Source organism: Hippopotamus amphibius, chromosome 5 (genome assembly GCF_030028045.1).
Source record: "Hippopotamus amphibius kiboko isolate mHipAmp2 chromosome 5, mHipAmp2.hap2, whole genome shotgun sequence".
Taxonomy (NCBI): Eukaryota; Metazoa; Chordata; class Mammalia; order Artiodactyla; family Hippopotamidae; genus Hippopotamus; species Hippopotamus amphibius.
The window spans coordinates 95,476,181-95,489,917 of record NC_080190.1 but is presented as its reverse complement, the minus strand read 5'-3'; the positions used below and the strand labels follow the sequence as shown (position 1 = coordinate 95,489,917).

The 13,737-nt window shown below is 38.2% G+C and overlaps 1 protein-coding gene across 1 annotated transcript in view; it reads right to left on the bottom strand.

Annotated features, from left to right (window-relative positions):
• Window positions 1-12,176, bottom strand: part of SNTG1 (syntrophin gamma 1) — a 213,324-nt gene extending 201,148 nt beyond the window's left edge. The window contains exons 1-2 of the mRNA XM_057736980.1: window positions 12,043-12,176; window positions 9,061-9,277 (exon numbers count right to left, since the gene is read on the bottom strand). Of these exons, the coding sequence (XP_057592963.1) occupies window positions 9,061-9,277; window positions 12,043-12,176 (351 nt within the window). The remainder of the gene's footprint in view (window positions 1-9,060; window positions 9,278-12,042) is intronic.
• Between the last annotated feature and the right edge of the window lie 1,561 nt (window positions 12,177-13,737).

Sequence of the window (13,737 nt, the reverse complement as noted above, 5' to 3'; positions counted from 1 at the left end):
AAACAAGACAGGAACACAAACCCACCCATCAGCAGACAGACAACCTAAAGCCATGTTAGGCTCACAGATACCCTAAAACACACCACCTGACATGGCCCTGCTCATCAGAGGGAAAAGACTCGGATCCACACACCAGAATGCAGGCACCAGACCCTCCCATCCAGGAAGTCTACTCAAGACACTGGACCAACCTCACCACAGGGGGCAGAGAACAGAAACAAGAGGAATTACTACTAGGCAGCATAGGGAAAGGAGACAGCAAATATTATACATTAGACAAGATGAGAAAACAAAGAAACATCTTGCAGGCAAAGGAGCAAGATAAAAACCCACAAGACCAAATAAATGAAGAGGAAATAGGCAAAATGTTTGAAAAAAAATTCAGAGCAGTGATAGTAAAGATGATCCAAAATCTCTAAAACAAAATAGAGAAAATAAAAGAAACATTTAATAAAGACCTAGAAAAACTAAAGAGCAAATAAACAGTAATGAACAACACAATAATTGGAATGAAAAATACTCTAGATGGTATAAACAGCAGAAAAACTGAGGCAGAAGAACGAGTAAGTGATTTGGAAGATAGAATGGTGGAAATAACTGCCACAGAGCAGGAAAAAGAAAAAAGAATAAAAAGAATGGAAGACAGTCTCAGAGACCTTGGGGACAACACTAAGCACACCAACATTTGAATCATAGGCATCCCAGAAGAAGAAGAAAAAAAGAAAGGCTTTGAGAAAATATTTGAAGAGATTATAGTTGAAAACTTCCCCAACATGGGAAAGGAAATAGTCAATCAAGTCCAAGAAGCACAGAGTCCCATACAGAATAAACCCAAGGAGAAACACACCAAAGCACATATGGATCAAACTAACAAAAATTAAACACAAAGAAAAATATTAAAAGCAGTGAGAGAAAAGCAACAAATAACATATAAGGGAAAACCCATAAGGATAACAGCTGACCTTTCTGCAGAAACCATGCAGGTCAGAAGGGAGTGGCAGGATATACTTAAAGTCCTGAAAGAGAAAAACCTACAGCCAAGAATACTCTACCCAGCAAAAATTTCATTCAGATTCTATGGAGAAATCAAAAGTTTTACAGACAAGCAAAAATGTTAAGAGAATTCAGCACCACCAAAGCAGCCTTACAATTTCTAAAGGAACTTCTCTAGGAAGGAAACACAAAAGAAGGAAAAGACCTACAAAAACAAATCCAAAACAGTTAAAAAAAAATGGTAATAGGAACATACATGTCAATAATTACCTTAAATGTAAATGGATTAAATGATCCAACCAAAAGACACAGACTGGCTGAATGGATACAAAAACAAGATATAAGCTGTCTACAAGAAACCACTTCAGACCTAGGGACACATACAGACTGTAAATAAGGTGATAGAAAAGGTATTCTATGCAAATGGAAGTGAAAAGAAAGCTGGAGTAGCAATACTCATATCAGACAAATTAGACTTTAAAGACTATTACAAGAGATGAGGAAGGATACTACATAATGAACAAGGGATCAATCCAAGAAGAAGATATAACAATTGTAAATATTTATGCACCCAACATAGGAGCACCTCAATACATAAGGCAAATGCTAACAGCCATAAAAGGGGAAATCAACAGTAACACAGTAATAGTAGGAGAATTTAACACCCCCCTTATACCAATGGACAGATCATCCAAACAGAAAATGAATAAGGAAACACAAGCTTTAAATGACACAATAAACCAGCTAGACTTAATTGATATTTATAGGACATTCCATCCAAAAACTACAGAATACACTTTCTTCTCAAGTGCACATGAAACATTCTCCAGGACAGATCACATCTTGGGTCACAAATCAAGCTTTGGTAAATTCAAGAAAATTGAAATTGTGTCAAGCATCTTCTCGGACCACAACACCATGAGACTAGATATCATTTACAGGAAAAAAAACTAAAAAATACAAATGTATGGAGGCTAAACAATATACTATTAAACAACGAAGAAATCACTGAAGAAATCAAAGAGGAAATCAAAAATACCTAGAAGCAAATGACTCTGAAAACACGGTTACTCAAAAGCTATGGGACACAGTAAAAGCAGTTCTAAGAGGAAAGTTTATAGCAATACAATCCTACCTATAAGAAAAATCTCAAAAAAACAACCTAACCTTACACCTAAAACAATTAGAGAAAGAAGAACCAAAAACCCCAAAGTGAGCAGAAGGAAAGAAATTATAAAGATCAGATCAGAAATAAAAAAGAAATGAAGGAAACAATAGCAAAGATCAATAAAACTAAAAGCTGGTTCTTTGAGAAGAAAAACAAAATTGATAAACCATTAGCCAGACTGAAAGAGTAAAAAAGGTAAAAGGGAGGTAAAAAAGGGAGGAGATACAACTCAACAATTAGAAATGAAAAAGGAGAAGTAACAACTGACACCTCAGAAATACAAAAGATCATGAGAGTCTACTACAAGCAACTATATGCCAATAAATTGGATAACCTGGAAGAAATGGATAAATTCTTAGAAAAGTACAATCTTCCAAGACTGAACCAGGAAGAAATAGAAAATATGAACAGAACAATTACAAACACTGAAATTGAGACTGTGATTAAGAATCTCCCAACATACAAAAGCCCAGGGCCAGATGGCTTCACAGGCAAATTCTATCAAACATTTAGAGAATAACTAACACCCGTCCTTCTCAAACTCTTTCAAAACATAGCAGAAGGAAGCACACTTCCAAACTCATTCTACAAGGCACCATCACCCTAATACTAAAACCAGGCAAAGATGCCACAAAAAAAGGAAATTACAGGCCAATATCACTGATGCATATACATGCAAAAATCCCCAACAAAATACTAGCAAACAGAATCCAACAGCACATTAAAAAGATCATACACCATGATCAAGTGGGGTTTATCCCTGGAATGCAAGGATTCTTCAATACACACAAATCCATCAATGTGATACATCATATCAACAAACTGAAGGATAAAAACCATATGATAATCTCAATAGATGCAGAAAAACCTTTTGACAAAATTCAACATCCATTTATGATAAAAACTCTCCATAAAATGGGCATAGAAGAAAATTACCTCAACATAATAAAAGCCATATATGAAAAACCAAGAGCCAACATCATTCTAAATGGTGAAGCACTGAAAGCATTCCCTCTAAGAACAGGAACAAGACAAGGGTACCCACTCTCACCAATATTATTCAACATAGTTTTGGAAGTTTTAGCCACAGCAATCAGAGAAAGAAATGAAATAAAAGGAATCCAAATTGGAAAAGTAGAAGTAAAATTGTCACTCTTTGCAGATGACATGATATTATATATAGAAAACCCTAAAGAAACTTTCAGAAAACTGCTAGCACTAATTGATGAATTCAGTAAAGTAGCAGGATACAAAATTAATGCACAGAAATCTCCTGCATTCCTGTACACTAACAATGACAGAGCAGAAAGAGAAATTAAGGAAACACTCCTATTTACCATTGCAACAAAAAGAATAAAATACCTAGGAATAAACCTGCCTAAGGAGGCAGAAGACCTGTGTGCAGAAATGTATAAGACACTGATGAAAGAAATCAAAGATGATACAAACAGATGGAGGCATATACCATGTTCCTGGATTGGAAGAATCAACATTGTGAAAATGACTATACTATCCAAAGCAATTTACAGATTCAACGCAATCTGTATCAAATTACCAATGGCATTTTTCACAGAACTAGAACAGGAAATTTTACAATTTGTATGGAAGCACAAAAGACCCCGAATAGCCAAAGCAATCTTGAGAGGAAAGATGGAGTTGGTGGAATTAGGCTCCCTGACTTCAAACTATACTACGAGGCTACAGTGAGCAAGAGAGTATGGCACTGGCACAAAAACAGAAATATAGATCAGTGGAGCAGAATAGAGAGCCCAGAGATAAATCCACGCTCATATGGGCAATTATCTTTGACAGTGAAGGTGTGAATATACAATGGAGAAAAGACAGCCTCTTCAATAAGTGGTGCTCAGAAAATTGGATAGCAACATGTAAAAGAATGAAATTAGAACACATCCTAACACCATAAACAAAAATAAACTCAAAATGGATTAAAGACCTAAATGTAAGGCCAGACAGTATAAAACTCTTAGAGGAAAACATAGGCAGAACACTCTATGACATAAATCAAAGCAAGATAGTTTTTGACCCACCTCCTAGAATTATGGAAATAAAGTAAAAAATAAACAAATGGGATCTAATGAAACTTAAAAGCTTTTGCACAGCAAAAGAAACCATAAACAAGACTAGAAGACAACCCTCAGAATGGGAGAAAATATTTGCCAATAAAGCAACAGACAAAGGATTAACCTCCAAAATATACAAGCAGCTCCTGCAGCTCAAATCAAAAAAGCAAATAATCCAATCCAAAAATGAGTGGAAGACCTAAATAGACAATTCTCCAAAGAAGACATGCAGATGGCTAATGAACACATGAAAAGATGCTCAACATCACTAATCATTAGAAAAATCCAAGTCAAAGCCATACTGAGGTATCATCTCACACCAGTCAGAATGGCCATCATCAAAAAATCTAGAAACAATAAATGCTGGAGAGGGTGCAGAGAAAAGGGAACTCTCCTGCACCGTTGGTGGGAATGTAAATTGATACAGCCACTATGGAGAACAGTATGGAGGTTTCTTAAAAAACACAGAATTACCATATGACCCGGCAATCCCACTACTGGCCATATACCCTGAGAAAAGCATAATCCAAAAAGAAACGTACCATAATGTTCATTGTAGCACTATTTACAATAGCCAGAACATGGAAGTAAGCTAAATGCCCATCAACAGATGACTGGATAAAGAGATGTGGCACATATATACAATGGAATATTACTCAGCCATTAAAAGGAATGAAATTGAGTTATCTGTAGTGAGGTGGATGGACCTAGAGTCTGTCATACAGAGTGAAGTAAGCCAGAAAGAGAAAAACAAATACCGTATGCTAACTCACATACATGGAATCTCAAAAAATGGTACTGATGAACCCAGTGACAGGGCAAGAATAAAGATGCAGATGTAGGGAACGGACTTGAGGACACAGGTTGGGGGGGAGGGGAAGCTGGGACGAAGTGAGAGGGTAGCATTGACATATATACACTACCAAAGGTAAAATAGCTAGTGGGAAGTTGCTGCATAACACAGGGAGATCAACTCCATGACTGGTGATGACTTAGAGGGATGGGATAGGAGGGTGGGAGGGAGTTGCGGGTAGGAGGGGATATGGGGATATATGTATAAATAGAGCTGATGCACTTTGTTGTACAGCAAAAATTGGCACAACAGTGTAAAGCAATTATACTCCAATAAAAAGCTTAAAAAAAAATGTGCCAGGCTTGTAATAAGTGCTGAATAGAGGTTAGCTGATATTATTATTACTAATATTATTCTTATTACAATCTGTCTGTAATATTGATATTCATCAATAAATTGCACATAAAGATAAAAAATTAAAATAAATAAAATAAACTGAGAAAATAATACTTAGAGAACGCAAAAGTAATTTTATCCAAAAGGGAAAGGGTTGAGTTAAAATATAGACTATCACCTACTTTCTACCTAAAAGTTGACTTTAATTTAGGTTCTAATCTTCTAAAGAACACAAATTGTGTTTTCATGAAACTTTAATATCTGTGTTCCTTTAACCTTGAAATGTAGACTTTGCAATGTCACGTGTAAGAAACTGCCAGACAGTAGGCAGAGACCACCATATGCATGATAGTCTTGTAGGAATCCTTGTATTTCTGTATTTTGGTTGCCAAATATAATTTAATGTGTCCTGTAAGCCTGCAGTTTTAAGTAATACATAATTCCTTATACTGCAGCATCTTGTAGCAGAAGCCCACTGAATGCTGTTTCCCACAAGATGTTTCAAACTGAGTTTTATCCCATCTTTCCCTGCTGGGATGGTGCCTTAGCCCAATTTTAGCCACTTTTCAAGCACTTGCATCTCCTTGAAGGCTTCAGAGACCCTTCCATCCAAAGATGAGTCCTTAATATTTGGAATTTGGGGCTTTCGTTAAGTAAATACATCTACCTAACAATTAATCATGTATTTAGGCATGACGTGTAGTGACTTCCATGACATTCAGTTGCATGTCACATCCTCTGACTTCACCTTGTATATTGTTATTTCAAGAAAATCTTAATAAGTTATTACTCTTTTCATTTTTAATATTATTAATTTAAGACCTTGTACAGTCTTTTATTCATGGTGGGATTTCTTTCAATATTTGTTGATTGCATCATAGCAACAGATAATATTTTATTATGTGAGAGACTAATTACATTATATGCGTGCATGAATAATTAAATTATTAAATATGTTATAGAGAAATATGTATTTTCATAGTCAACACCCAGATGTGATCTTATTTTAAAGAGTGTGGACATGAAAATGAACTGTGAGGAAAACCCAGACTAAAGAGAGAACGCTGGCTTATCGGACCACATAGTTATTTTGAGAACATGCGTAAAGGCAGAGAAGTCAGGGACTCTGCCTGGCTATGCATCCACTTTTTCTTCTACATTGTGGGTTTTGCATTTGTCCCAATTGCATTCTCTTTCTTCATTTTTGCTTTTGTCAGACTCTTGAATCCCAATTCCTTAAAATAATTACAACATTTTCTTTTTAAGAGAAGACTTTTTAAAAATAATACATAACCCTTCTTTAAAAAAAAAAGTCTGTATTACATAATTAAAATGTTTAAATGAAACTTATCTAGCCACACTTCTATTCCTTCACAAAGAAGAGGTTTCCTGACATCGGTGTGGTAATATTCTAGCTGGATCTGTCTGATGGGTGTGGATATCAAATTTTCATCTTTAGTATTTTATTAGCAGCAGTCAAGAGACAGTCAAAAGAAAGCAAGTTTTATTTAATGTACCTTTGATATAATTTTCAGCAATGTAGTACTTTTGAAAGAGGCCCAAACTCAGAAGCAGGCATCCAAGCTACACATTGTGGTTTGGCTTTTTACCTAATTCGTTAAACAGCGCTCGGCATCTCATAAAACGTCTCCATTTGCTCATCTGCAAAGCAACAGAGTTGAGCTAAATTGTCTTTATGGTGCCAGTCTGCTTAAACAGGTTCTAAGACTATGAATTTCTGGCGAACTCTTTGACTGCAGTCTGTCTTCAGGGCTAGTGGATGCTCCTCAGGGAGTCCGAGGGTGTCCTGCCTCCCTTGCAGGCCAGCCAGCCTGTGGCAGATATGTGGGAACTGCTCTGACAGTTCTGAGAAGGTCTGCTCCATGTGGGGGGCATTGACATGGAGAAATCCTCAAAGGAGCAGTGCCAGACAGCAGGAACCTCTACTACGGAAGCAAGTATAGGAGGACCTGCACGGTACCTACCACCACTGAACCTTAGCTAAAATTTGATATAGGTTTCAAATCAATGAATCAAAACATTTCACTTAAGAAACGATCTGGGAGATCAATCGTACGCAGCCTCTCAAGTCCAAAGTGAACTATGTGTCCAAAACATTGGCTGCTGTCCAGTCTCTACCACCTGAGTCTCTGTTTTGTTTGTTTCACGTCTGCCTCATTCACACAAATATCAGTTCAGACTGATGGGTGCTTTACCTCCCAAAATGTAAGATCACACTTTAAAGGAAATAGTAGGTTTACTACATTCATTCAAAATTAACAGTATGATACCATGTACTAAATTTACAATTAGAAATGACACAATTAAAATTTATGCTTCTAAGTTTAAGCTTCTAAAACATAAAGTTATTTTTAAAAAAAGACCCAAAAGGGACTGAATTAAAAGATGAATAACTTATACATTCTGACCTTACAATATTCAGGGTAGCATGTGAGATAGGTTGGTAAACAAATAGCTATGAAAAAATATAATTTGAAAAGTGCTAGCATAGAGATGTGTATAAAGTATTTTAAAACGTATTATTATACTTAAACTTTGAAAATAAATAAATAAAAATTAATCATAAATATTGATGGTATGAAAGTAATTTATTATTTTTTTGAAAGACCTAAAATTGAACCTGCTGTGACAAACTTTTTTTTTAATATTTTTGCAAGAAATTTAACACATGACTTTTCACTAAAAGAACAGCTTTCACAGATGTTAACATTGGCGAGTTTTTAAACTTTGTCATAGGTAAGGTAGCTACAGCTGTTTTTTTCTTGGGTTACTTATACATACTAAAATATTTTAAAGCTTTCAAGCAAATATGAAATATTTTAACATATGAATATTTGCATTTTGCCTGAAGAGTGAAAAGACAACACTTTGAAGGTTGCATGAAAAGATAATCTCTCTTCCTAAAATAAAAGAGTTGCATCCCTGAGGACCCAAGTTCACGCACTGTTGACTACGCACTTCAGTGGCCTTTAACATCCTTGAAAGAGCAACGTGGCCCATCAACTCACACTGAATGTGATGACAGCTCTACAGAGAGTCGGAATCGCCGTGCATTAATACTTAATACTGAAATACTCAGAGAATATTGGGATCATAAAATCAAAGGATTTTAGTGCTGAAAGGGACCTTGGATGTCTTCTAATTTATAACCGTTTATATAGAAAGAATGAGTTGCAGCTCTTCCACTCCCTGAAGCCGTCAGCACTTAGTTTACGGAGGACAACTTAGTCCAAAGCAATATGCGCCCATCTCAAAGGAAGGCTGGAAACTCGGGGCTTCCCAGGAGCTCGGGGGTTTTCCAGGCTCGCGGAGATGCTGGAACTGGGGAACGACCTGGGCCCATCACCATCCCCCTGCCGAAAGCCGTGTTCCATGCACGTAAGGGAGGGCCAAGCGCTCCCTGTCTATCACCAGTTTCAAAAGCAGAAAGGCAGGGAACCTACCTCCTCACAGGCAGTCCTGAAATCCATGTGCTACGGCACCGCAAAGGATGTCGTCTGAAAAGACAGAGAAAGGCCATCAAGCACAGCATCGAGGGGCAGAGAGGAGAACGTAGCAAAACACAAGAAAGCAGGCAGCGGATCCTGTGGGCACCTGTTTTCCGCCACCTGTAAGGACAGGAACTCCCAGGATAGAGTAAAGAGCTGAACCTCTTCAACCCCAGCTTCTGTGAAGAGTAAACCCGCGGCCATGGTTCTGCAGCCGAGGACGTTCACTTCCAGGCCCTGTGCCCTCCACGAGGCATCCTGGCAGGATGAGACAGGCCCCGCCTCCTCCTCGAGGCCTGGCCCCTCCCAGCATCCACTCTGAAACCCCACTTTGCAGCTGCGGAAGAAACTTGAAAGGCGTAATTAAAAGTTGCCTTTCATGCGGTTATCTCTTGAAAAAAGTTTGACCAATCTTTCACTTTTTATTTAAAAGGCTACATGCATGAATAATTCTCTCTGGAACTTAAAATTGGAGTCAGAGAGTGATGTAAGAAAGCAAGCTATTTATCAGAGTGGATGATACAAAGATAAATCAGGGTACAAATATCTAACACAGATTCACTTAGTGGCCACTGCAATATCGAAATGATGGGCATGAACTTAAAAGCACAGAAATGCATAGGCCTTGTTTTATTTTAAGTGGTTTTAGAGAGTTTGTTTTAATTATGTGATAAACAAGAAAACTAAGAGTTGTCACAGAAAATTGACATCCTGTCAGTATAAAAAATATGGAATCAAAATATAACAGTTTAGGTAAATGAGACTTCCAAGGAAAATGTATGGTGGATTCCAAAATAGAAGACTTTATACACCTCCAATCATTGCTCCTCCCAGCCGTAGGGACAGCAAGCTCTCTTGTCCTCTGTGCATTTTCTGTTGTGTGAGACTGCAGAGCATGTGATCACGTGCACATGGAATGGAGTGTGTTGTCACTATTGCCTTTGAAAGAAATGAGATGGACAATGCTCAGCCATCATCGAACATGACACACAATATGCTATTTTCCATAAATAGGTCTCATGGACTGTGGGCCTGGTGTGGTTTGATTGGAAAGCACAAGGAGGTTGATTTTCATAACGCTGGGTAAGGACAATTCATTAGCAAATACAAGGGCAACTTCGTCTTGACCTTATAACGTGACGATATGAGTTATTTAGGGTCCGTGAGAAATTTGTCATTGGTTTCACTACTATTTTTCAAAATTTCTCTTAAAGATTGTATTTGAAAGAACTGCAAATATCTGCTTATTGCCAACTCTGACATAAAGTTATTCCTTTTCTATAAAAGTAGGAGAATTTCAGTATTCATTGATTACGTAAAACCATGGTGTCTCTAGATTCAATTTCTTGCTACTAAATGCAACCAGAGAAAATAGACATGAGGGTGTTTAACCACCATCTAAACTTAATCTCATATTTGAGTAGGGGGGCGTATCTATGCCTTCTACCATTTTTAACGCATCTTCCTTTCTTTCTTAATTTTCCATTGGGTTTCATGAAAATATCTGGTAATAATATCACGTATTTATTCAGAAAAAGAATTAATGTAATATGCAAAACAATTTCATTACTAGGTAAGATAAATTTCATAGCTATCATAAAACTGTTTTCAGGGATTAAAAATTAAAAACTGGAATAAAAGTTGTTCACTTTTGTATGTTTAAACATTTCTGAGACCTTTTCTGTAGGAACTTTTATGTTACAATGGTTTTAGATTTACAAAAATCTTGTGAAAATAGCACAGAGGGTTTGCGTGTCCCCCACGTCCCTTTCCCTCTGTGATTAACATCTTACATATATGTGCGCTGCACTGGTGTGGCCCTCGGTAGGTAACATCGTTACAGCTAATGAATCAGTACTGTTGTGTTATTAAGTCCCTACTTCCCTGAAATTTCCTTGTTACCCCCCCCCCCCACATTCTCTGCAGCTTCCGGGATCCCGTCCCCGATGCCACACTGTATTTAATTATCGTGTCTCCTCACGCTCCTCTTGGCTGAGACCACTTCTCAGACGTTCCTGTCTTTAATGACTTCGGCAGTTTTGAGTATTACGGGTAATTTGTAGAATGTTCTTCCATTGGGATTATTCTGATGTTTTTCTCATGATTGTAGTGGGCTTCTGGGTTTTGGAGAGGAAAACCAGAGACAGTGCCACTTCACCACCTCACGTCAGAGAACCCCACTATCAGCACCTTATCGCTGCTGAGGCTGACCTTGAAGGTCTGGCTGGGATGACCTTTATCAGGTTTCCCACCCAAGTTCCCCTACGTCCCGCTCTCCACTCTGCACCTTCTGGAGGCAAGTGCCTATGAGCAGCCCAGGCTCACAAGGTGGGGAGTCAGGCTTCCCTTCCTCAAGTATCTACGTGAATTATTTGGAATTACTCTGCACAGGAGATGCGTCTATTCTTCCTCGTTTATTTATTTATCCGACCATTTACATAGGCCCTCTCAGCGGACAGAGCAAGGAGTAGCAGGCATATGATAGCCCAGGTTGAGAGTTCCATGCATGACCATCTGTGTCTTTGTTAAGCTAACCGTGATGTTTCCATCTCTGACATGGGACTGCCTGGACCTTCCTAATCTCTCCCCTCATCTGTCTGTAGATTCGCACTCCAGCAGGGACCCACCGTTCACTTGCCTAGGTGCTCAGCCCGAGCAAACAGGAGCTGTGAACACGTATCCCTGTGGGAAACCGCTCTACCCACTAGAGCACAGTTTATTTCGCCTTTCACATTACAAGCCACACTCATTTCCAGAATTACTAGTGTCAGCCCCTTCTCCTCCCCCATTTCCGTGACACTGTTACAGTTAGATTCTCGGCCACATCTTGTATTCTACCACAGGGTCTCTTGACCCCCTAAGAATCTTTTTAATTTGCATACATTACGTTGATGCTGTGCTTTATGTTTCTACAGGATGTGACAAATGCACAGTGCCGTATATCCACCACTACAGTGTCACACAAGTCACTTCACAGGCCCGAAGAGTCCCCTGTATCAAACACTAGCGCAGGTAGTTCTGTGCAGTATCGTGCAGATGGCTAACATGTACAGCTGACTTTAAGCAAATGAGGTCGTTCCGCGTAATGTGAGGGGGCCTCACGCAATCAGCTGAAAGAACGTGAAAGCAAACTGGGACATTTCTCTGATGACGGGATTCTGCTTCACGATGGTAGCACCAACTCCCACCCATTCATCCCCCTGTTCTCCCGCCCACCCCACAGATTGCGGACCCATGACCGTGTCAGCCGACTCTGAAATGAATCTCTTAACACACGTATGTAGATATATGGGAATCCGATAGGTTCTGTTCATCTGGAAAGTCCCAGGTGATACAGTTGTGAATGCCACTGAGATGCTATGGTTTCATTAGGCAGTACTAGTATGACAATAACTGAATAAAACAGCGTGCTTCTCAGTATTTCTGAAAATCTATTAAGCACAACTAACCCATACCAGCAATTCCAATAACTTAAGTTCCAGAATATACTATGTACTAGGTATTTCTAAGTTATGCAATGAGAACTATGAGAAAATAACTTCTTTTTTCCTAATTGGTTTATTAACAAGATAAATTAACTAATAATACCTTCATGGAAAATTACAAAGAATTTTTTTCTCGCAAAACAAAAATGTCTTCTGTTTTTCCTGGAGGCACATTCATTGCAAAAAATGAAGTTCTTTTCTCATAGTTCTTATTGCATAACTTAGAAATAAAAAAAAAACTGAAAAATTTAGGGCTTTATATATATGATTGTTTTAAAATAATTGATCTGTATTAAAATATAATGCAATAATAAATATACAATTTCCAAAAGCTTTCATCTCTACATCCAGGGATAAGGAAAAATAGCTTGTTGATTTATTAGTATTGAGTGTGTCTTATTTGGGGAAAAATGAAGTTTTCACGAAAATAAATTTCTTAAAATATGATTATTAGAGAACTTCATCACTTAAAATACAGAGATGAGAAAAGCAACGCATAAGAAGCTTGGGTGGATAAGGATAAAAGTAACTTTAATTTTTATAGAAGCACAATACATAAACGTGACCTACCACGTTCCTGATCAATTTTAGAACCCCCTTGACCCGCTTAGGGATGAGACACACAGCATGGACAGTCCTAGCCTAAGAAAGCCTGTTTCCACCATTGTTACACACGTGACCTGAGGAGCAGAGCCAGCCTGGTCCCTGGCCACCAACAGCACAGTGGAGCCGGACGTTCCTGCATGCCCTCGGAGAGCCACCCAGCGTCACAGATCTTCAGACCTGACCTCTGGACGAAGGTCTTGCCTTTGATGATTAAATCTAATACTCAGAAGTTAACTGAAACTATTGTTGTCAATTATGCTGAGAACAGCACCAATTCCTGTTGATTAAACCTCATCTTTATAACCTAAACCGAGAAAGCAGAGTTAGACAAACAGCCAAACTCATGCATGTGGAAACACTACTTCTTCTCTCAAATTGCTTCATTTGGCAAGAGGTTGACAAGTTAAAGAGGACGTCCTTCCACAGTCGCACACACATGGGGACATGAGACCTGTACAGGTAGTTATATAAGACACAACAGAAGGCATCATCAGTGCAAATACATGTGGATTTAAATTATTTAGATAATTTCCAGAATGCTTTAGTTAGTGAGTATAAAAGTCTCTGTCACACTCTGCTTACTATGACAGTTCAGTTTACTGAATGGAAAAATGTTATCTATTTATAGCGTTTGCCATAGGCTAAATTATAAAATATGCAAAATTTATCTTCCATCTTTTTGTGTATCCCAGACTCAAACCCAGCC